Here is a 25,854-nt window from a genome sequence, read left to right as displayed (position 1 = left end):
TCAAATTTATTAATAATAAAACAATGGCCAAGTCAATGGGTCGTATTGGCCAAGAGCCGCAAGTTTCCCACTCCTGGTCTAGAGCATTGGTTCCCAAACTTTTTCGCCCCGTAGACCTCCTGCCTACCGAAAATAGAATTTTCCTGAACTTATCAACTTCAAAAAACTCAAAACTCAGTGAGGGCACATTGTTTTAATATGTTATCTATATGTATGTATATGATGAAATAAATTAAATATGTTTTTGACTGCTGGCTGTCCACCTTGATTAATTAAACATGTTTGTGGAATGTTTTTGTATGGACAGCTCTTATTCACCGGTGACAAAGACCTTCCGCGTGTCGAAATCGACCCTCGAGGGTCTATATAGACCACTTTTGGGCAAGAGTGACGGTGATGTACTACAAAATGTAATAATTTTATCTAGATGAGGGATTTAAGTATGGCTCTATGTCTTATATTTTTGTGTAATTTTCGTTACTAGGACTAGGTTACTGAAATATTAGAATTTGTTGAATATATAAACTAGGAAATAAAAATGCAACACCGATGGAAAATTCAAAATTATTAAATAAAAAAAAATAAGATACGTAATATTTGTACTACTAGTTCGTCACTGCATAGCTAATTAATTTCGATAATTGACAAAACGCAAAAACCACTAAATTCATGTGCTTAATTATACAGGAGTAGAGGTTCATCAAACAATACCTAATGCACAGTGGAAGATTTGTAGATATTACATATTAGCGTTGATCCACACGTGCGTTAATCGAATCAAACGCATAGCATGACCGAATCAATTGCGTTTCGGGATACGCCGATTGTACCTGCGTCGACCTAAGTAAATCTCACGTTAATTTTGATAACCTTCTACTGAAATTTTAATACGTAGCTTCGTGAAATCGAATACTTCTTTATGACGAACTTTTCGATTTTTATTTCATTCAATTTCAGAGTCATTTAATTTGTGTTGAGTACAAATTAAGGCAGACTGTTATAAATATATGTTTTCAATTGGTCCGGGTGTTCGTAATGTATTTTTTTCGTTTGCATGTCTTCCTACTCGTTGATTATCAAAATATTCTAATTAAATACTATAATAAGTATAATAATGATAGATACATATTATAATTATTGAAATACTAAGGTAAAAAATATTTGATTTTTAAAAATAAAAATATGAGTTGTTTTAAAATGTTTACGGCTTTACTTTTAAAATTGAGTTATTATGTTAAGTTTTTATTATGGACTAGAACAATATCTTTTTAAATTTTGAGAGTAATGATAAATTACAATAAAAACTTGAAAAAAATGGGTAATTTACAACAAATGGAAACCATACATAATAGGCTTAAATTGAAGGTAAAAGCTGAAATCGTACCGATTTATGATTAGATTTTTTCAAATGTATAAATACTTATACCGCCGCGTTGCTGTTGATTTTATTATGCGGTGCGTTTGATTTACTGAAACGCGAGTGTGCATCAACGCTTATTATGTATAACACAATACAAATACAACCTCATTGACGCTTGACATTTTACCTGCCTCTAAAGAGATTCGAAGAAACGTAAACTTTGCGTTACGTCATAATACAGAGGTACGAGTATATTTAGGCCAATGTGTGTATACTGTTTGTATAATATCTTGAATAACTCGATATCTTCACGTTCGCGTCCGGTTTTTCGTTTATTCTCTATTAACCGTAAGAACTTGACACGAAAGTAAAAGTCATGATGCACTTCTTCAACGATATTACTTTACTTCACATTAAATTAACATTCTCTTACTATATCATTAACTTCGCTTCTTTCACTCCAATGTTCACCTGATGCACAGAGCGAGGCATGTTAACTCAATCAGCAATTAAGGCCGAGATCTCGAACGCGATCGGACACCCTTGGGTTAAATCCCTGCCAAAACGTATTGAAGCATTAATAAAAAAAAGAAGGAACAACAAAGTAGGTACTGATTTTGTTGGTTTTTGATGAATGTTAGTGTTATGTACCCATTCAATTTTATTTATAAAACAATGTGTTTTTAACTCTTACCACTCTGTAGGCCAGACAGTCTGGCCCGTATGATTCTAGTAGGCAGCTCCGTGGGTCACAATGTCTGGCCCGGCGCAGGTATAACTTTAATCACTGATTTTTCTATCACCCAAGTATATTCTACCAAAAAATGTTTCAGATAAATGCAGTTAATCTTAATTAACATGGTCATACGAATTGCCAGAGTGTCCCGAAATTGAGGAACCAAAATATTTATTTCAATGGTAGAAAAACGTCGCATTTTTTTGATCAGAGTAGCTGATCAGTTATGAGAAAAAATGATCAGAGTGGAAAGGGTTAATTAAATGAGCACTTTTCATTTTGTGCGAAAAAACCGAAAATCTACAAGTTAACTATAAAATTAAGAAAAAAAATTGGTTACTAAATTGGCACTTTTGTTGGTATATCATCTTTAAAAGGTGTTGCTTTATAATTTGGACTGAAAAGCTATCAAGAAATCACAACAACAAAATATTTTTAAAAAACCTGATAATTTCTGACTGGAATGATTTGACTAATCGCTACTGTATGTGTATGCTAATTTTATCAGTACAGTGAACGAAGTAAAGTGTTAACTGAAAGTTATTTTTTTATTATTTCGTTTAAGAATAACCAATATATCATGTAATATCAGAGCGAATGGCTTTTATTAAGAGATTTACGAAAATGACTCCATGTGATTATTTTTCTGTAATATTTATTTAATATTATCCTGGACCTGAAGCTGAAGCGCAAGAGCAATCACGTAGCTTTTTTTAAGTTACAACTAAGGTTACACTACGTCAATATTATGCAGTGCTCTATGCACTATTAGATGTTGATAAGGATTAGAGGAAGAACTAACTAATTTTCTACCATTTCATTCGTATTATTAAAAAAAAGGAACTAAGTCCTACGAGCTATGAAATTATACGTAATACAATACTGTTACATTAACAAAAACCACAAAACTTTGTCCGCCTCCGTAGTGTAATGGTCAGCACGCTCGGCTACCGTTCTGGAGGTCCCGGGCTCTATTCCCAAGGGGGATAAAATAAATGTCATTTTTTCACTGTAATATTTATTTAATATTACCCTGGACTGGTACCTGAAGCGGAGGGCTTATCACCTTTCCTTCATGTGTAAACGATTAAGATAACACTGCGTTTATATGACGCAGTGCCCTATGCACCATTGAGTGCGGATTAGGGTTTAATTAACAAAAACAATAACGTTCAACATAACACTGCGTCTACACGATGCAGTGCTCTATGCACCATTTGATGCGAATATGGATAAGAAGAAGAATTTTCTTCCATTTCATTCATATATTATTAAAAGAAAACCAATAACGGATTACGTGCTATAAAATTACACATAATACACTGTAAGTGACACTTGAGACTACTCAAAATGAAATTTGATTGATATCATGATAACATTACATAAATTATTCATTTTCAAAAATGAAAGTGTAAAGTGAATTTAAGATTCTGTACATGAGATGTGCTTTCATAATGCAGCCGTTAAGTATTGAACATTATTCAACACAAACTTGTTCCTTACTTCAACACAATGAAGAACAACATAGGATACGTCATAAAGCTATACACAAGTATGTATAGTATTCACGAATTTATTCGTCAAATTTTTATTTATCACATGCTTATTCCATACCAGACGAGTTTTTTTTGTTAATAATATTTTCCGCGAAATATTGCGTCTAGAAGGGGAGACGTGGATAACACAGAACACGATATATATATATATATATATATATATATATATATATATATATATATATATATATATATATATATATATATATATATATATATATATATATATATATATATATATATATATATATATATATATATATATATATATATATATATATATATATATATATATATATATATATATATATATATATATATATATATATATATATATATATATATATATATATATATATATATATATATATATATATATATATATATATATATATATATATATATATATATATATATATATATATATTTACATTTATATATATACATATAAATAAATATATATATATATATATATATATATATATATATATATATATATATATATATATATATATATATATATATATATATACATATATATATATATATATATATGTATATATATATATATGTATATATATATATATATATATATATATATATATATATATATATATATATATATATATATATATATATATATATATATATATATGTACATATTTTAGTTTTTAATTTAAGTTACTAACGTACTAACTAACCATCACGCCGCAGGGGTAGGCAGAGAGAATAGAACGCCAAACCACTCTATCTTTGCAAACATTCTTTACTTCTTCCACATTCATGCATCTTCTGATACATACCCGCCAATCATTCCGACTCCACATAAACGCAATTAACGCAATCCTCTGTTAACGCAATCTGCATCATTTTCAAACACCGTTTGTTTGAAAATGATTGCGTTAACATGTATGACTAGATATATGGACGTAAAGGAAGCTAGGAGTGTATGTTACGACAAACGAGTATGGCGTTCTATCAGAAATCTGTAGAAACGAGATGAAAGTATTTTACTACTAGTAGTGGTATAATATTTTGCACAGTTCAAAGAAGCGCATATTGTAACTTTATTTTTTTAAAGATAATCAGTGAGAGACTACTTTTCTATTGCTACAAGAAATCAAAATTACCTTTGCTTCTAACCCACTCTCCTCTTTCATCGTTGTACGTAATTTTGTTAATAATAATTATGTACCTCAATATTTACTTGTCTGTTGGGTTTTATATAAAGACCAACGGTTGACTTGCCGACTTCAGTTTCGTGCCATCAGTGTGTTTGTGAACTTACAGGTAGGCCCACCGATATTTCAAATTTGTATATTTCAATCTCAAAACATTTTAATCAATTTGCTATAGGAATAATCAAAGTGTTGTTAAGTTATAAACCTTTTTATTGTTAATATTAAACTCATATTCATATCCTGTGTCGTGATATTTAAGCAGTAATATATTTGTAATAATAAAAAGGGTTTTAATATTTATAAATATATTTATAAATACCTGCGATTTAACTTACAACCTACCCATTTTAACGTACATTATAAATATATGAGTAAAACAATTTTGAAAATACATACATAGACATCGGTCAGCGTGTGCGAAACATGTTTTACGTACCTTATTATATTATTTTTTCTATTTATTTGTGAATACAATAATAAATGTCGCTTTTTTTATTTATCAAAAATCCGTCCATATTAGTACATTATTTTAAACAATATAAAACTTTTTGTAAATAAAAAACGTATAATTGTTCTAGGAAGCTTTTTTTTCTCAATAAGTAAAATATACAAAATAAGGTAACGTCAATTAAAAAAAGTATTTCACCTAGTATTTTTTCTTTTTATCTGACGATGTCTTTAGCTAGAATGATCCATCCTTAAACTTATTTCAATTTTGAATTAAGATCCATTGTGCAGTTTTTTTATATTTTTTATGTGTGATGGGTTGAAATTACTACCAAAGGCTTTATAAAAGTGAATTTTGTCAGACAAAATTATATATTGTGAAACTCACGATATTTTAAAGTATGTATAGATAACCATATTTCAATATAACAGGGGTTGATGTGTATAAATATATATTCACAATTACAAATAAATAACTCAGTCATTAAGGAAAATCCCCATTTTTAGCTATTCTTATGTAAAAACTGAAACTTGTTTCACGAGAAGTTAAGAGACATAAAGATCCTTACATGCGATTTAAAAATGGATGTATTTTTTTCTCAGTATTGTTAATAAGCATCATACGTCACGGTGTTAAAGTGTATTTCGTATTCAGCATGAAAAACTTGCCAAACCAATATTACTGCAATACAATCAACATCATCTTCTCCATATTTGCTCTTTTCAGTAAATATTTAAATTTATTATTAGATCTGGAGGCTGCTTATTAATGGTAAATAGTAGATCTCATTAAAAATCAAGGACGAAATATTTAAAACGATTAGGAAAATCATGTTTTTGATGAAATTATTTGACATATGATTTTCCTAACGAATACTAATTTTAAAATATAAACGAGAATGCTGTAAGATTCTTGACTGATTATTTCAATCAAATAAAGGATGTATTCACCTCTCAGGGGTTTTCGTATTTTTAGCAATTGCGCATTGATATATCAGGTTTGATTCTCGAGTGAGTTCAACACGAAAATTTATATATTTTCACTTTAATTAGTAATTCACGCTACTATGGACTGGAATTATAATGGAAAGAGCTTGAATATGGGCTGGAATAACAAAGAAAAGATAACGCATGGAACACGTAGTGTAGATAGTTTTAACTTTACTTCTAAACTTTTATTTCTTACGTCTTCGGCATTATGAATCCAGTTGTCGAAAAGTATTGTCAGGAACTTAATGATACTAAAAAGAAAATGAATAAATATCAGTTTTTCCCAAATACAATTAAATTTACAGTTTTTACTATGCAGTTTAAATGTTAACTTCCGTATGTTGTAAATCCCCTGAAATCTAAGGCTGTCGACATTGCCTAGTATTAATTTAAATTTAAATAAGAAAATATATATTTATGTTAACTTTTTTTAAATTTACATAAATTGTTCATACTTATTTATTTAAAACGAAAAATTAAAAACGTGTTTAAATTTTTTTATCAGACACACAAGCCACCTTTTGTGTCTTGCCGGTGGAATTCTTATTACATACGTTTTTGTATTGTTTTTATCTATTTTAACCTAATGTACACACCAAAAAGAGAGAAAAGAAACGATATACATATTATTTCAAGGAATAACTCGCAAAACCTCTATTTAAGAGGCTTCTCTGCAGGCTAGATGGTTAGAAAAGCGAAGGTACATGTGAAAAATATATTACAAACACCCAGATTAATTGAAAATACAGATTTCTTCAATTTCTTCTTTCGGGAATCGAACCCGCAACGCCAGTTTCACAGTCGAGCGTCCACCCGACTACGCTACGGCGCCTGTAATGTGGGTAAAAGTTGAAACGAAAGTAAAAAGATTTGTTTTGGTAAAAAAAAAGAAAAATTAGATTCGATCATTCACGTAAATCACTCCAATCAGTGGAGAAATTTGATTGCTTTTTGCTTATTTCTAGCTTAGGAGCTTATTAGGAAAAAAATATAAAAAATAATATCAGAAACAGCTGGAAAGAAATATAATTAAAAAAAAGTAACTTAATACTCTCCCAATATGGTAACTGAAAAAGTAGCATTTATGAATACGAGGATAACTTAATTATTTATTTTCTTTCGCAGTTATATCAAGATGAATGCCCTAACACTCACCTTCCTCGTGGTGTGTCTATGTGCGGTGACCATTGGAGCTCCTCAAAATAAATACAGCGACAAGTATGATAATTTCGACATAGACACCGTCCTTTCTAACGAAAGAATCCTGAAGAACTACATCAAGTGCCTCATGGACAAAGGACCCTGCACTCGAGAGGGAAAGGACTTGAAAGGTACTTATTTTTTTCATTCCATAAGGGTGGCGCAAAATTAATAACCCTATCGGAAGATACTATAATTTTTGCAAATAGTGTGTTACGTCGATTATATTTCAAATTTGTAAACTTAACAGCTCAATATACAAATAAATTGTTAAAATGGGTACGAAAATGTGTCAACACTGGCGGCAGCCATCATGCAAAATATATTTTTTTTATTTAGTAAAAAAGTTATTCATTAACAAATTTGCTTGATTAATTTTGCGCACGCCTGTACATTAAAATTTCAAAGAAAACATTCATTTTTATATGATCTTTATAAAGTAGTAGTAGTAACATAGTTTCTTGTAAAAAATATCGCTTTATAATTACAGCTCGAAGAAGGAGCTGTATACAGAGAATATAACTCCCTCTTTGATATGAGTTGTTCATTAAAATAAATAAATTGCTTTACAAGACAAGGTCTGTAAGGAAGCCTAGATGTATCAGATCGGGTAACGTGGTGGAACAGCTTTCAATATATATGTTCCAAAATATCCCTTACTCAAAAAGATGTACAGAAACTATTAGAGTGTGCTGAAATGGCGATTTTTCTCGACTTTTCAGAGATCCTTCCTGAAGCCTTGGCCACATCATGCAGCAAGTGCACTCCATCTCAGAAGAGGATTATGAGGAAGCTGAGCAAACACGTGATGAGCCATAAACCCGAGGAATGGGAGAAACTGAGCCAAAAGTATGACAGCCAGAACCAATACAAGGAGTCCTTTGAAAGATTTGTCAATGCGTCTGATTAAACTTAAAAATTATTAAACATTATTGTATAATATTCCACTCTCCCCGTGACAAACATTCCATTTGACCTCTCAATAGGGGAACATTGTTGTACATTTTTGAACATTTTTGTAATGTTATAGAATATGACGAGTTATTTCGTCATATTAGTGTAAGTATGACGAAATAAGTCGTCAATAAGAAGTGACCTTTACAAAAGTAGGAACAAGAAAACTGACTATAATAAATGATCGAAAAAAATAATTTTAGTATTTTGTTAATAATTCCTCTACTACTGCAAACACGACAGAAAAAAAATTGGGAAAATTCCATAAAATTACCCAATCAAAAATGTATAATTGCTTTAAGAGAGACCTATAAAAGTTATATCCGTCTTTATAGTGTTATGGCAGACGCATTTGGCTCCCATGCTGGAGGTCCCGGGTTCGATGCGCAAGAAAGTCGAAATATTTTTTTGTGTTTTTTCACTATAGTATTTATTTAATATAACTGGTGTCTGAAGCTTAGACTGATCACTTTGCCTTCATATAATTAACACTCAACTCAACACTGCAACAATACAACTGATACAGTGCCCCATGCACCATCGGGTGCAGATGAAGATAAGAAGCAGAACAAACGAGGAAGTTTAACTCAAAAATTAGATCTACATATTTCAAACTATATCAGGTGAAATGCAATGAAATCACGCACAGTTAAATAATGTAATTCTATAACTTTTATGTATAACTCGTCCAACTCGTTCAAGCGTGATGCGATGACGAAATATGCCGTCACACCCAATGGATTTACTTTCTTAAGCTTGAGAAATATTTTGACTCACCTGGCTATGGTGGAAATATTCACCTTTTTACCCATGATTGACAATCACACCACTCAGACTCCTGCATGACAACCACACAACTCAAATTTTTGTACCTCCTAAATATATCGTTTTTTTTAAGGAATAATCACCAAAGTCTCTTACTTTTAGACGCTTATCTGTAGGTAGGATACATAGTAAGGACATGTGAAAAACACGCAAACACCCAGACCAATTGAAAATAAAACTTTCTTGAATTTATTTAGCTCATGACGCTTTATGTGTGAGTTCACTGAGAAACCTTTTTTTTAACAGTGACCCTTTTATTTAGGTGTATGTTCTGGGAACAGTCACCAGCTTACAAGAAGGAAATATTAATATATCCATGTACATATATTTAGGTACATTCCGATTCATCATACATAGGTGATCAGACTTCTTTCGTGTTAAAACAATAGATGTTTCATCTCAGGTTAAGACACCTATAATATCGACCTATCATCCGTAGGTTGAATAATCCAGTGTCTGATAAAATAAATAATAATCAATTGTAAAGTTTATATAGTCAAGTTATCATCAATATATGAAGAGCTAGAAAAAAGGCAATGATTGGCGCGATTAGCTTTAAAAGACCGAATCCAAAATCCGAATGAAGTGGCGACTTCGTTATAAGAAGTAGTTATTTAATTTATTGTGTTAATGGTATTTTATTGATTGCCTAAGTTCACTCGTTACCTTTGTATATCTACTTCAATATTGCAGCACAATAGCGAAGGATCTTTTTACCACATTCGACGGAAAAATAGTGAGAAGGTGGTATACTTTATGATCATCGCAAAATACTTGTGGAAAAGTTATCTTATTTTTTCAATAGATGTCATTTAAGTTAAAAAATGTGCATAAACACATGTACCGTTTGTGATTTAATTGCATTTTATTGTAAGAAATATAAAAATATCTTTGATTTATTACAGAAAACCGTTGATTTCATTTTATATTATTTTAATAGATGGTATCATGAAAGGAAAATATCTACATCATATTATAACGAATGTGTGTGTCCCTTGTCTTCATTGCATAATTACGACATAACTATCTTTAATTAGATTTCTAACTGTCCATCAAACATCCTCTCTTCGTTTTTCCCTCTGCCTCCTTCCCTAAACTCCCTTTTCCTTTGCCGTCCCTATTATCATCAATATGTAATTTATGTTTTTTTTAATGTTCAAGTACTATCTACCCTCTGATTGCAAACAGCTACAATATATATGGTAGGTATCAAACGTTTTGACCAATATCATTAGTCTGTTTTTGGTTGGTTGGGAGATATTGCTTCTGAGCAATAAGCCCGCAAATTAATTATTTCTTTTCTGTACATGAAGTTTAAATAAAAAATAAATATATTGCTTTCATGATTTTCTTCACTTTTTAATGGCTAAGTTTTTTTTGTAATTTTTTTAATATTAACTGATATGGTATCTCTCTCTGAAGTGTTCAGGTCAGATTGTGTGCAAAGACAGATTGGTGTAGCATTCTCTCTGCCTTCCCTGCAGGGAAGCGGCGTGATGGCTAGTTAGTAACATAACCTTTTAATGAACCCATATGATTGGGAAAGGTTACACAAAGGTTAAAGGATAATGTCAGCGATAAAAAGGTCAAGATGATAATTAAAATCACTATTGTTATGTTATAATATGTATATATATATATATATATGTTTATAAGGAAATTAAAGTATAAAAATAATGGTGAATTCTTAAAAATACTTTGACGAATGATTTTGGTCGCAAAGAAAAACTTTTATATATCCTGCGTATCGCGCGTCTTTGGTGTGTCAGCATGCTGTCAACTTTCAGAATTTAAAGTATGGGAATCGAGTATATCTGTCACTTTCAAAGAGTACAAACAATATTTTTCTATCAGGAATTAAAAAAAAATAAAACAATTTCATAAAAAAATAAATTTAACCAAAGAGGCCACTTTAAACGAACGAAATCGTAGGGAATAAACAGGAAAGATGTTTTTGTTAAAGATCATTAATACTATAAACTCTTGTGTGCGTGCGCGTGTGTGTGTGTGTGTGCGCGTGTGTGTGTGTGTGTATGTGTGTGTGTGTGTGTGTGTGTGTGTGTGTGTATGTGTTTTGTGTGTGTGTGTGTTTTGTGTGTGTATGTTGGTGTGCGTATTTATATATAAACGTTACATTTGGAAATATAACATTTCTGTATAGAAAGAAATTAAAATGACATTTTTTACAGAAAATTGCCCAGTGCAGTGGTAATTCTGGCAGTAGAGTACTATTTTTTCCAGTTTTTCCGATTCACTTTTACTAGATAATCATTAGCAGTACAGTGTGAATTACAGTAAAGTGTGATATGTAATTCACACCATATCGTCGACATCTCTCATTATTCAAACACATAAATTTTCCTCACTTTTCAGGTCAGTCAATATTTTGTTTTTTAAATTGCAGTTATCAGAATCTGTATTAGCGTTCATGACGTAAATATACCAAAAACAATATGCAATGGCTAGTCTAATAAAATAAACAACCATTGCACAAACCGAATAGTAAGGAAAACGATACTTAAGTTAGTTCTTACTTGCGAAAAAGGTTATTAAATTCCGAAACGTTTTTACAAATTGTCCTCACTGCTTAATACCGTAAACAATAATAATAATAAAAGCCAATTAATATAGCGCCATTTTCGGAAAGAAAATATCACCTCAAGGGCGCTTTACAATTACAAACGTCGCAGGTTCGATTCCCGCCAAGTGCAAAATAAATTCAATAAAGATTTATTTTCAATTGGTCTGGGTGTTTGTGATGTACTTTTCAAATTAACCTTCCCTATCCTTACTTTCCTTGTCTTTAAAAGTAGGGGCTTTGCGGGTTATTCCTTTTTAAACGTATTTTGTCATTTTTGTACAGTTTGTCATTTTTGCAATTAGATATTTACGGTGTACATAGATAGTTAAGTAATCCATGAATGTCTACGGGTACGAGTCAAAGTAAAGATATAATTATTAAATTATGAATAATAGATACAAAAATAAAGTTTTAAATATGAATAAAAGACATGTTGTGTAATTAAATAACCTTTAAAAAATAAAGGTGTGTTGAGATGGTTTGGACATGTGGAACGTGTGAGTGAGGAAAGAACTGTTAAACAAAATTATGAGGCGAATGAAGTTGGAAAAAGAAGCAGAGGAAGACCGAGGAAAACTTGGTACAATCAGGTATATCAAATAATTGACAGCGGCCGAGTCAGGAGTCGAAATAATCGTTGGGTATGTATGAGGAGATGCATGAATGTGGAAGAGGCGAAGAATGTTTGCACATACAGAGTGGTGTGGCGGTCTATTCTCTCTGCCTACCCCTGCGGGGAAGCGACTTGATGGTTAGTTAGTTAATTAGTATAAGAGATATTCTCGACACTGCTTGAAATCTGGATAGATCTCAGATTCAAGGATAAGTTGTTCCATGCCGTAAAGATACAAATACTTTATTTTATACAAAAGTTTAAAATATATTTTGGAAGAATGTTTGTTTAACTCATTTTCACCTGTACATATTGATGCCTAGAGCGCTGCATGAAATTGATGCAGGTTAAGTTCATTGTGAATTATTTGAAATGCAAACACTTATAGACCCCATGTTATAAAACAAACCCTGAAGAGGGCAACAGATTGTTGTGTTACCCAAACTAGTTGGTTTTAAATAAATGAATAAAAATAAAGTGGATCAAAAAACAAAGTCTTTTTATTTCTCCAAATAATATACTAATAGACCCCCCTGGGAATCTAATCCCGGACCTCCAGTACGGTAGTCAAATTCTATAACCACTACACTATGTAGGCGGACAAAAGTTACATTTTCTTAGCCTGGCTTGATTTAGCTAGCTAAAGTACCTAATCACTTTATACACTTGTGTAACGTTCTCAATTATATCCATAATTGAACATTTATATTGCATCGCCTTTTGTTGGAAATTTTATGAAGTATATAACTTACTCTGATGGAACAAAGGTGATCAGACTTCATTCATATAAAAAAAACTATAGATGTTTCATCTCAAGTTGAGACACCTGCGATATATATGTATATATATATATATATATATATATATATATATATATATATATATATATATATATATATATATATATATATATATATATATATATATATAAATATATAAATATATATATATATATATATATATATATATATATATATATATATATATATATATATATATATATATATATATATATATATATATATATATATATATATATATATATATATATATATATATATATATATATATATATATCATCCGTCGAGTGAATAATCCAATGTTTGATAAATAATTAAAATATAATCAATAATACTTATATTGTTTTCACAGGAACTTCGGATCTTTTAATGCATTATTTCATGCACATACACACGCTCATTTGGGTAATTATGTATTTTATATAAAAGTAAATACAAAAATTTTTGTAATTAAATACATAATAATCTATTATTATGTATTTATTTACAAATATTTCGATCGTTTCGATTTTCCTACATTTTCCATCTCTCGGTTTCTAAGTACGTGCATAATTTTTCATGTTTTTTTATATATTTTAAATCATACAGTACACTTAATTTTGAATGACATGCCATAGATATAGAAACGTTCGAATAAAATAAGTAAAACAATTTTTTTTAAAATATAATTTATTGTAACAAAAGTAACGAAATTTTAATATACACTACAATAGTAAAAAAAAGTTAAAGCACAAGGAGGAATTTATCATCTTGATTACTCTCAAGACACGCGTTAGACTGATTCAGCTTAGAGCCTAGGAAGATATCACACTAGTGGTAGATTCAATAAATACCATCCCTTAAAATAAACTGGAAACAGATAAGGGAAGAATACAGGTCATGGATTGGTCGTTCAAGCAACAAGCATGGGTCGGTAAAGTTAAAAAGGTAGTAGTAACATCCTCGTGAAAGGTAAGATGTGAAGTATCAAGTGAGGCAGTTAAGCCTTAACTTTTTCGACAACATCCCTGTACCTAACAGCGTAGATGCCTTGGGGGTCGTATTTCTTCTCCAGCTGCGACCACAGATCGGGACGCTTGTTGACAAAGTGCCTGATGACCTTGGTAGATCCATCCCTCTGCTTCTCGGTGCACTTGCTGCATTCGTTCTCCAAGGCATCAGGAAGGGTGTCCTTCAAGGTCTTGGCTTCAGGCGCGCATCGCCCCTTGTCCAGCAGACACTCCACGTACTTGTTGAGGAGACGATCGGACTGGAGGATCTCATCCAGGTTTATGTTGTCCCATCTGTCAGTGTATTTGTCCTGCGCCACAGTGTAAGCGAGCACGCACACGAAGACGGAAGCGACCAGGAACCTCATCTTGGAAATATTTGGTTATCTGGAAAAAAAATATCTATCAATACGAATGTTAATCGAATCAATATCATATGTATTCAATTTCGATTTTCAATCTATTTATTTTCAACTTCAATTAATTTATTTCAATTAATATATACATTAGAAACTTAAAATTTTTTTAATCGTATACATTAAAAATACATTAAAATAAAATATATGCAAGAACTAAGAAGGTATTGTTTCGGCATTTAGGTCGTGGTACATCATGATATTATTAAAGAAAACACTTGTTTTATTACCACTTGAGTTTTATTTTATGACGACTAGTTTCGAAAGCTAATCTTCCATCTTCAGGTCTAAATGTAAACTTAGCTTAAATATAAATGTTTACATTTAGACATGAAGATGGAAGCTTAGCTTTCGAAACTAGTCGTCATAAAATAAACTGTAGTGGTAAAAAAACAAGTGTTTTCTTTAATAATCTAATCAATATCACATGACCGAAAAACAGGTCATCAAATCATGTTTTTATTTCATCCTACACGTAAATTACAAAATTATAAGACTGTTCAATAAATTGTTTTTATCACCATTTAGGCATACGTGTTAGGCACTTAAGTATTAACTTTTTGAGGAAAAGATAATCCTTTATTTCACTCAAATTAAACCATACAGTTTTTTATTCACATATAGTTATTTGACCAGTGACTTCGTCGGTACTGACATCATAAGACTAGTGGGAGGCTACACAAAGTTCCATGTTATATTCTTCTTCTTCTAACCCTTATCCGCACACAATGGTGCATAGGGCACTGCATAGCAGTGTTATCTTGATCATTACCATGTTATATACGAGTATAAAATTACCTTATTTTACAATATATTGAATTTTTCTAGCCTCTCAGCAGTCTCATAATGTCGATAACAACGAAATCTGGTCACTTATCAAATAAAATACGTGTGAAAAAAATTACATCGTTGTTATTTTATTATATTTTTTAAAATGCAGTTCCACCAAGAAATGTCAATACAAAACATAAACCTAATAAATTACATATGTCAAAAATCTACCCTCACTGATATTTCCTTTACCGAGGGTACATTTTGCAATATTTGTTTGTAAAACTATGTAAATGAAAGAAAATTGTTTGGAACGTGCAATCAAAAATGACATGGCTAAACGATTCGATCTATTTCAGATCTTATTTTTTGACATCTCATCAAAGAAAAAGAAGAATATGGAAGTCTGGGCATTTACGGGGCTGACGACCGTCATAGGCTGGTTTAAGTGATGACTTTACATACGTGTAACATTTACCAATTCTACCCATTATTGACAACCACACTACTCAAATTCTTGAGATTTGGTGATTTATTCAAATTTGATGAGATGTCAAAAAATAATATGAGAATAACTCCTGTAATTGGAGATAATCCAGATTTTGTGAACAAGTATTTGGACACACTCAAAATGTTGTATTTCAGATCTACCCACTTCCATTATGCATTTATGAAAAGCTCTAATATTTATTTTAATGAATTTATAAATAATGGATGTAGGTTATGCAACTTTATAAACATTTAAACTACAAAAAGACAATACATGTATGGCATAAAATTTTAAGCACTTGTATTAACAAGTGTATCAATACTATTATGATTTAATAATTTTTTATATTGACCATTAATCAAACAATAGAAATTTGTTGTTTTTTTCCTTATGACTTCCTAGAGCCGCAGCAAGCCTCATCAGGAATATACTTATATGCTTATGTTCATATGTATTTGTTACTTTAGACTATTTAGTATTCATATCGTATCTTTAAACCCGTATTACAAGGATAAATACTTAGTGATTATTCGGAAGCTGAGAGCCATTAATATAATTAAGTGTCAATATACGTAAATACATAATCGTACATTTTAGGCACGAACCAAATAAAGCCGTCATAGATTTTTCTAAATAGATCCTTCTTGCCTTACTATCGTAATTAATTTTGACAGATTTATTATTTGTAGTTTTAAAAGGTTACATTTTCTAATATAATAGAAAACCAAAGACACTACAATAGAAAATAAAATATTTTAGTTAAAATATGTCCCATTGAGATAGTATTTTACGATATTAATTCAATTTAAATTGCGCAAAAATATTTTGATTATTATTTATTTTTGTCTTACGGCGAATAAAAAATAAATGGAGTTAGATCGGTATAAATCTGATGCAAAGGTGTTATATTGTAATGCTCAGTGTTCACAATATTTTGCTCTATTATTTACAATCACACTACGTACCTAACAAATGTATTCGTTTTAATAGATTAAGGTAAATATTGGCACGCTAAAATGATTTGGTAACTCGATCATCGGAATTTAAATATCAAAATATTAGCTAAATTCATTGAACATTTAGTTGTGGTTTATTGATTATTTGGCCTGATCGATATATAATTGGGATATTATCATGTTATATTTACGATCTTACAAACCGTTTGCCATCATGCATTTTTGTCTTAAGTATATTGATTATTTCAATTGCGTTTTAAAAACATCATTCAACGTTTAGTAAATTTTGATTTCATGTTGTATTATTTTTACAAATTATTTTAAGGAATATATGCTGATACTATAGTTGAATCTGGATATAAGAAAGCCTAAGGAACCATAATATTTTTCTCTTATAAAGAGGACTTTCTTATAACAACGCATTCCTTTTTAGGGGGGCAAAATGACGAGACCACAAGCCAGCTCTTTTTAAGAGGTTTTACTTATATCCAGGTTCGACTGTATTGATATTTTTTTATATACTGATGAAATAGCGTGACGCCAGATGGCAAAATCTCAAAAAGAATTTATGCACTCAATGATAATACCTGATCACTTAAATAATAATAACTAAATTTCCAACTAATTTTTCATAAAAACTATACAAATTATCCATTACATATATCGTTTCACTACATAAACACATTACAAAGTTGATAGCAACATTTAAACTTAATATTTCCATTGTTCACACAGATTTAATACAACTAATTATAAACCGGTGGTTATTTTTAGCCGTTCTGTGACCATTAATGGCTTAGTATAAACACAATTAAGCATTATCTTGGCCGAAGTATGAATAAACTGATCCGTGCCCTTGGCAATTGCCTTGCACGGAGCCCTATATGAACTGAGACAAGCGATATGATCAACTACTATAATATAAGGAATTTTATGCATAATTATATAAATTTCTATGTATTGCAATGATAGGACGTCAGTCAGTGACGAAATGACTGGTATTTCGCGTTATTATAAGCATTTAATTATTATATTTACTTACGTTTCAATAACGTAGTAAACCTTCAAACCGGATAATAAGTTTAAACATATGCATTTTAATAATGTAAATAAATTATATTATAAAGTTAAATAACGTAAACGACCATTTAACTACATATATGGTGTACATTTACCTACCATATTATAAATTTACCAAATAATTAGAAATGACTATACAAAATAGATACTCAATCTCAATTTTTTATTTTTTATTTTTGCTAGAACTATAAAGATTTTTTTATATTTATATTCAGAATTAGAAATTAATTTAATAAAAGAACGTATAAAATTAAACAGTTTCTAATTATATTTTTTTCTATGTATCCAATGTTACTTAAATATTTAATAAATACATATTTAGTTATCTATCACCAGTGTGATATTAAATTAATTAAAAAATAATAATGATGAAAAATATCGTTACTATAATATAAATATGATTATCGCAAGAAATTTAACCAGCAAAAAAATTGTGCTTTGCAAAAAAAAATAATTGTTTTTATTAAATCATGCTAAATTTCAATATTTTTGCATTCAAATCAACTTAACTAATTTAATGCAATTAGTAAATTTCTAATAATTAAACTAATAATTACATTTTTTTAAATAAGTAAGTCGTATGTCAGTAGAATAATCCATAGATATGTATATATATTTTAGTAATTACAGCAGTATTAAATTCAATAATAATAAAAAAATTATAATGTTTAAAAAATGGTGTAGCTAAAAATTTCAACCGGCAACAATTTATAACTTGCTTTGCAATTTTTTAGGTTAGATTCAAATCATGTTGAATTTTGAGGCAAATCGGTGATAAATTATTGAGTTATGATATGTGCAGAAATTTTAATAAAAATTTACTTTGAAAATACGTTATTTTATTCACTTAATTGTTCGCTTAAACAAAGGGACTTTAACACTTCGTGTTTGCCCTTGGTTCATTACAAACATCACGGAACGAGTTTCTTTAACCACTATACTAAGTATTACTAGGTAATAAGGTGTAATTACTTACCACACTGTAAACTGAGCAAAGCACAGAGATACAATGATCCTCGCTGCAGGTGCTGGCGGTATATATACCCCTCACTCCAGAGAAAAATCCCATGGAGCAAATATTCATCGCGGCGTTATTCTTTCGGGGGGGACATCTTGGTAGTGATTACGTCATCGCACCAACACACTCGCGGCTAAGGGGAGACCAACAACGCAGTTCAGTCTGACTACAGAATCATTTGTCATGATCAAGATCGGAAGAGGGCATTCAAAGATGCTCTTTGCTAAGCACAATAGAAACCATTTTCAATAAACCTTTATGTCGAATTAAAAAAATTAAAAAACACCTTATTGTCCTCACATAAATGAAAACCACTTACTTTTGTAACCAACCACGTTTAGACGTGGATGTTCAATTCGTCTTACACCTTTTTATAAATGTATTCATTTAGGATTGAATAATTACTTAAGATACTAACGTATTTTGAGTCATAATAAAAAAAAATTAAACGTACCTACCAAAAAAGTCCATCGTAAATAAATATCATATTAAGCATTTCGACATCTCAACTATTATGAAGAACAATAGGGAAGTCTGAGTATTTACAGGGCTTACAACCTGTCGTATGCTGATTTGAGTGATCACTTCATACACGTCTAATATTCCAAATTTAGTAAAAAGCTACTCTAATCAACCATATATACCACCACGAACTCACATAAAATGACGTCCGATTTGAATGATACATATATATGAGTTTCAATAATATGAATAGTGCGGTTGTCTATGTAACACTGTATAAAGTGATCACTTAAATCAGCTTATGATAGGTCGAAAGCCCTCTATATACCCAGACTTCCATGGCTTATTCTTCAATATTCTTCGTCATGTATGTTGAGATGTCAATATTAAAAATAACAAAATAGGCTCAAAATAAGTTTTGATAGAATATTATGTGTTGTGTTGTGGTCCCGTGGACTCTTAAGTGTGTGTCGCGGACTCTTAAGTCAGAGTTTCTCGGTTCGAACCCACTCTACCACAATTTGATACCTATTTATAATAATGAGCCGCTTAGGCTCACAGAAATAGTATGAAATTTAAATATTTGTGTTAATAATAAAGTAAAACTATATATATATTTTTTTTAAATAAAATTGTCTACAACACATTTTCATGAAAAATAATTTTTAATAAGAGGATTCGCCTTTTTTGGGGTTGGACATCAACAGCTCATAATCAACACTATTTAAAAACCTCTGGCAATTACTAATACTTATGAAAATAGTAGCTAACACGCAACACTGGCTTTCCCGCAGATCCTTCGTGACTGTCGAGGTACTATTTTACTTATTGTAACTCAAATTATGGAGAGAAACATTACTGAAAAGAACACAACGCTGACAACTCAGTCCTAGTTCAGAACGTGAAACAATAACGTGTGAAAATTCTTTCGTTCAGCAAAAAATCACCAATAAAAGTAACAAATAAAAATTGATATTATTGAAAATACAAATTTAACATAGGATGGTTTAAAAATAATAAAAATCCAAATAAATATATAGTTCTTTTTAAGTTACTGTAGACATTTAAAAAATGAAATCCATATTTATATATTACAATACAAGTTATCTACATTTTGAGTGTGCCCAAATACTTGTTCACAAAACTGGATTATCTCCAATTATGTGTTATTTTTTACATTATTTTTGATATCTTAACATAGATGAAGAATAATATGGAAGTCTGGGCGTTTCCAGGGATTACAACCTGTAAATGCCCGGACTTAAATATTCTTCTTTATCTATGTTGAGATCAAAATAAATTGTTTGAAAACGATGTAAAAGTTTTAAGAATATATTAAAAGGGTGGGAAATATCTTCTTTTTCTTCTTCTTCTTGGTGTAGGCCTTGTGCCTGTTTTTAAGAGCGATTAGTGTCCTGCAATATAGACTACCAGCTGTCAATCCATCTCTTTGGTGGTCTGCCCGGGAGTCGTCTACCTTGGCGTTGACTGTGTGTGACTGAATGTGAGGGAGTCTGGAAAGTTTCATTCTACTCACATGCGAATACTATTGTCTTCTTCATTATCTTCCCCACCTAACGACACCTTCGATCTCGCATAGTACTCGTATCCTGGTGTTCCTTATTCTGTCTCGTAGACTCTATATGCTCCATAGTGACTTCGTTTCTGACACTCTTAGCGCGTTTTTGGCTACTACGGTGTCTGCTCTGTATTTGACTCAATATGTAATGATGGAAAAATGTACTTGTAGTTATTTCTAATATTTTTTTGGAAAATGATATTGACTTTATGGCCACCACGGCTTTTGTTACACCGGATGACTTTTTAAATGAAATAACGATTCAATATGAAAATTTCAATAACGAATAAACGTCTAGGATGGGCTATTTTAACCAAAGAGTAAGAAAAACGATGCTTATTTTTTATTTTTTTCAAAACATTTTTCATACACCAGTCATACATTTAATATTCCCAATGAGTAATTTCTATTTCTCATTTTGGGACATGGGATTAAGGTTAACAAGACTGGAACACAAATAATAAAATAGGTAACAAAGAGGAATTTTTTAAAAACCAAAATTAATACATGGCAAAATATAAAAACAATAAACAGGTATAATAAATAGGCATAAGAAGCATATTTAAAGCAACTTTCCATAAGGCATTTTTTTAAATCATTTATTTTGGATCCCCGAATGGGTTGTATTTTATATATGTCAAAAAAAACTCATTTAGGAATAAAGTTACTGAATTCCTAGACATTTGAGATATTTTGTTAAATACGATAGTCTAATATAAAGATGTGAAAATCTTTCTTTACAAATATTATATGTATGTTAAACCCCGAAAGTTCAAATAACGAGTTTAAACAAACACGCTTCTAAATGCGAATTACTTGCAGAAATATCATATTTCATTAAATTATCATATATCTTATTCATGTCACGTACTTTTCAGCATCATCAATAAATGACGCTTCTACCAGAACCGTCGTTAGCATTATTACTATAATTTAAAAACAAAAAACCAAAAAATTTTCAATTACCCACGTTTATGGTTCGATGTGTACTATATATACCTAACGCTCTCCTTATCATTCATCGTTCACTTTGTGTAACACCACTCAAAAACCAGGTTTCAAATTAACTATTCCCTCATCAGGTTAACTATAGGCTGATAAGGAATGACCTGATAAGGGAACGATCTATCATCTATTTTACATATATGTCCGAATTGTGATATGAGGATAGAATTCATAAGAATTATCGATTAAATTAAGAAAGGTGTGTTAAGATAGTTTTGGCATATAAATCAAGCGAGTGAATAAAACAAATTTGAGGTGAATTAGAGGTGCATGAATGTAGAAGAAGCAAAGATCGTTTACAAAGACAGAATGGTGTGGCGTTCTATTTTCTCTACCTACCCCTGCAGAGAAGCTGCCGGATGGTTAGTGTTTTATTACTATACCACATAGTAATATATATATATATATATATATATATGTATATATATATATATATATATATATATATATATATATATATATATATATATATATATATATATATATATATATATATATATATATATATATATATATATACATATATATATATATATACCATATTTATATAAAATAAAATAAATAAAAAAACACCAAAACTATAATTTCCGTTTTTAATAAATTGAAAGAACTAACAATTTATCTTTTTTTGGCACAAATAATATAACAAATCATAAAAAAAGATAACTGAATAACAAGAAAATTTAACAATTTTTTTTTTCATTTCTATCGTCTTCTACGGCGTCTTCTGCTGGACCTCCTGCGACGAGACCTGGACCTCCTCCTTCTCCTGGCTCCGACGACTCTAGGCCTGATGGACCTTCGCTTCCTCACATTGGGCTCGTCATCTTCATTAATAGTCCTCTTCGAAGCTGCATCATTTTTCGAAGAAAATTTCACTTGATCGTTGTCTTGCTCGGAATAATCGCTATTAGAGTAGTCTTCCATGATCTCATCTAAAGCGTAGTAACTTGTTTCGTTTAAAAAACAATTGGGACTGTAATTTTGTATCGTGTAAATTATAATTGAACGAATTTTGCCATCACGACTATCACAAAATGTCGCCTGGTAATAAATGAATCGAACGAATGAATTTTTGCCGTGGATATTTCAATTTAGAATCATTTAAAATTTATTGATAGGTTGGAACTTGAATTCAAATAAGAATACGATGTTTGAATAGGTACCTACTACAATAAAAGTACCTACCTTGATAACAGTTGAGAGCATATCATATTTATACAGGTTTTTCACTTAAAATTGGACGTTCAACAAATGAAAATGGACGTTATATTGTATTTTATAGAAAAGATAGATTTTTAAGGTATATTCATATGAGTGCTACATATACCATCAATTTGAATACCTGCCCACATATTTTATTGTTAAGACTAGCAAGTGCGTTAGTCGTCATAGTCTGTGCGCGCGATGTGTATCGAAGTTTATAGACAAGATTTTAAAAAGTACTTTAGAATATATTTTCAACATATTTATAAAATACAATACGCTCAATTTATTTCATAAAACGTCAAATTTTATTAATTAAACGTCCAATTTGATTTATAAGGCGTCAAATATGGTTGTCGATTGACATGGGTAGAATTAGTGAATGATACACACGTATGTAAGTGATTACATAACCAATTATATGGCTGTCGTAAGCCCTGTAAATGCCCAGGCATCATATTCTTCTTCATCTATGTTGAAATGTCAAGAGAAATGTAAAAAAATAAACATGTTTAATTTTTTATCTAATTTAAAAAATATATATTTTTGGATAAATCCAGCGCTGGGTTTAAAACGCACTGAGAATACGGATTATAATTTATTTAGAAAACAATTTTTAGGTGCCAGTGAACGTTTGATGGCTCTTTAATTTGCATTTTGATTATACTGAGTTAGAATAAAGCTGTATAATAATTGGTATAAGAAAAATAAAAGTACGGACAAATTTAATATACATACGTTATACAGGTGGCAAAAAATAAATCACCCTATATCGGAAGATATTATAGTTTTTGCAAATGGCGTCGTACGTCAATCATATTTGTAAACTAGACAACTGTGGTATACAAACAGATTTAGAGTGGCCTAAAATTAATCATCCAATTTTGTTTTGAAAAAGAATTTTTACCAAATAAAAATATATATTTTTAGTGATGGAAATCTTAACTTGGACCTTAACATTTTTTTGTAAAGTAAGTCTAGTGGCTGCCACCAGAATTGATACATATTTGTGCCTATTTTATCAATCTGTATAATGGAGCTGTCTTTTTCACAAATGTCAAATATGATTGACGTACAACGCCATTTACAAAAATCATAACATCTTCCGATAAGCTAATTAATCTTGTGCTACCCTGTACATACATATCGCCCACTCCTTTCAAGAACGTCATAAATCAAAAATCGTCAATTTTCAGTTGTGCATGTTTTCGGAATGCCCAGAAAATGTACTATATCCCAGCAAAAGAGGCTTATTTTTATCTTAAAAATTACCCGCTACAGGGCAGAAAGTGTTGTTTTTGCATTTTGAATAAAAGGTATTGTTTAATTTTTTTAAATATACTAAATATTTTCCAAATGGAGAAAAAACCTTCAGATTTAACCTTAAAAGATCTGTTGCACGTAAAAAGTTCTATAAGTGGCTTGATAATTATTTTTAAAACATTGTATTATATTTTTAAACTTTAAAAACGTTCTCCTGAAAAATGAAGTTTTTTGATTTATGACGTTCTTGAAAGGAGTGAGTGAAATGTCAAATATGATTGACGCACAACGCCATTCGCAAAAATCATAACATCTTCCAATAGGCTAATTAATCTTGTGCTACCTGTACATACATATGTGGGTGCATCTTCCCGGTAGTCGTGATAGTATTCAACATAAAATATGCATTATACAAACAAGTCAATACATTAGTTTAGTCTCTATGTAATGTGAAAATGATGAAATATTGTATGACAACGCCTCAATTAACTACTTAAATTTTCTTAGTTTACCAAATTAATTGAGGTGATTTGTATAATCGTTAGTAAGGGGTTTATTAATATAATCCATATCAAGACTCTGAACAACTGTGATAGCTGCCATTTTGGGTCTTTCTTTGACTGAACTTTTATACATTGATAAAATCTATTATTAGGTCCGGATAAGAAAAAGAATAATACAAATTGTAATACCTATTATTAATGATGAAAAAATCATGTTGCTGTTTATTTAAAATAAATAATAATTGATATAATAACTGGCAGTCATTAACTTTCGAAATATACACAAATATACTAAGAATAAAAAGCTATTCATAAATGAATATTCACCAAACAACCTTATGTACCATATCCTGTCACACACACAAAAGAAAGTTAGAAAAAGACCTTTCATCATCATTTTTTTCCAAACCATACATTTATTACAAAGAAAAACTTATTTTTTCTGTACAAGAAAGGCATTTTAAGACAAAAATTCAATTACGTCAAATATTTATGGATTTGGTAATCGTTTAATTGTAGAACTCCATTTTAATTTATGTATTAAATGTTAAATCAAACACTGATTTTTGAGTCCATTAAGTTGTATTTTATTCTATAAAAAACACATAAAAATCAATTGTGTGACAATTGTTTTGCCTAGTTATGGCATTTTCAAACGAATGTTTATACATATATATGTATGAAAATGCCATAACATGAACATTCGTTTGAAAATGCCATAACTAGAAAAAACAATTATCACAAATTGGTTTTTAAGTGTTTATTTTAACAATAAAAAACAACTTAGTAGACTCAAAAAATCAGTGTTTGATTTAACATTTAATACATAAATACGTCAAATATACTTAGGTTAAAGGAAAATTAAATTGCGAA

General features: G+C 30.1%; 2 protein-coding genes across 3 annotated transcripts; one reads left to right on the top strand and one right to left on the bottom strand.

Moving 5' to 3' along the window:
- The first annotated feature begins 4,907 nt into the window (after positions 1–4,907).
- Positions 4,908–8,621, top strand: LOC148301726 (ejaculatory bulb-specific protein 3-like). 2 transcript variants are annotated; one of them, XM_088272824.1, is made up of 3 exons: positions 4,908–4,942; positions 7,396–7,601; positions 8,193–8,621. In XM_088272824.1, exons 2-3 carry the CDS (start codon positions 7,406–7,408, stop codon positions 8,378–8,380), a joined length of 384 nt encoding a protein of 127 aa, XP_088128950.1. In that variant the 5' UTR covers positions 4,908–4,942; positions 7,396–7,405; the 3' UTR covers positions 8,381–8,621. The 2 variants fall into 2 exon arrangements, with proteins under 2 accessions (XP_088128950.1, XP_088128951.1); XM_088272825.1 differs by having other exon boundaries at positions 4,908–6,052.
- Positions 8,622–13,897: 5,276 nt separating this feature from the next.
- On the bottom strand, positions 13,898–18,956 carry EbpIII (Ejaculatory bulb protein III). Its single transcript, XM_088272828.1, has 2 exons — positions 18,922–18,956; positions 13,898–14,619 (listed from the first exon to the last, which is right to left on the bottom strand). Exon 2 carries the CDS (start codon positions 14,598–14,600, stop codon positions 14,223–14,225), a length of 378 nt encoding a protein of 125 aa, XP_088128954.1. The 5' UTR covers positions 14,601–14,619; positions 18,922–18,956; the 3' UTR covers positions 13,898–14,222.
- Positions 18,957–25,854: the final 6,898 nt, after the last annotated feature.

This window comes from Brachycentrus maculatus, unplaced genomic scaffold (assembly GCF_059751285.1).
Source record: "Brachycentrus maculatus isolate JH-2025_06_01 unplaced genomic scaffold, ASM5975128v1 h1tg000527l, whole genome shotgun sequence".
NCBI lineage: Eukaryota > Metazoa > Arthropoda > Insecta > Trichoptera > Brachycentridae > Brachycentrus > Brachycentrus maculatus.
This window is presented reverse-complemented; position numbering and strand designations above follow the sequence as displayed.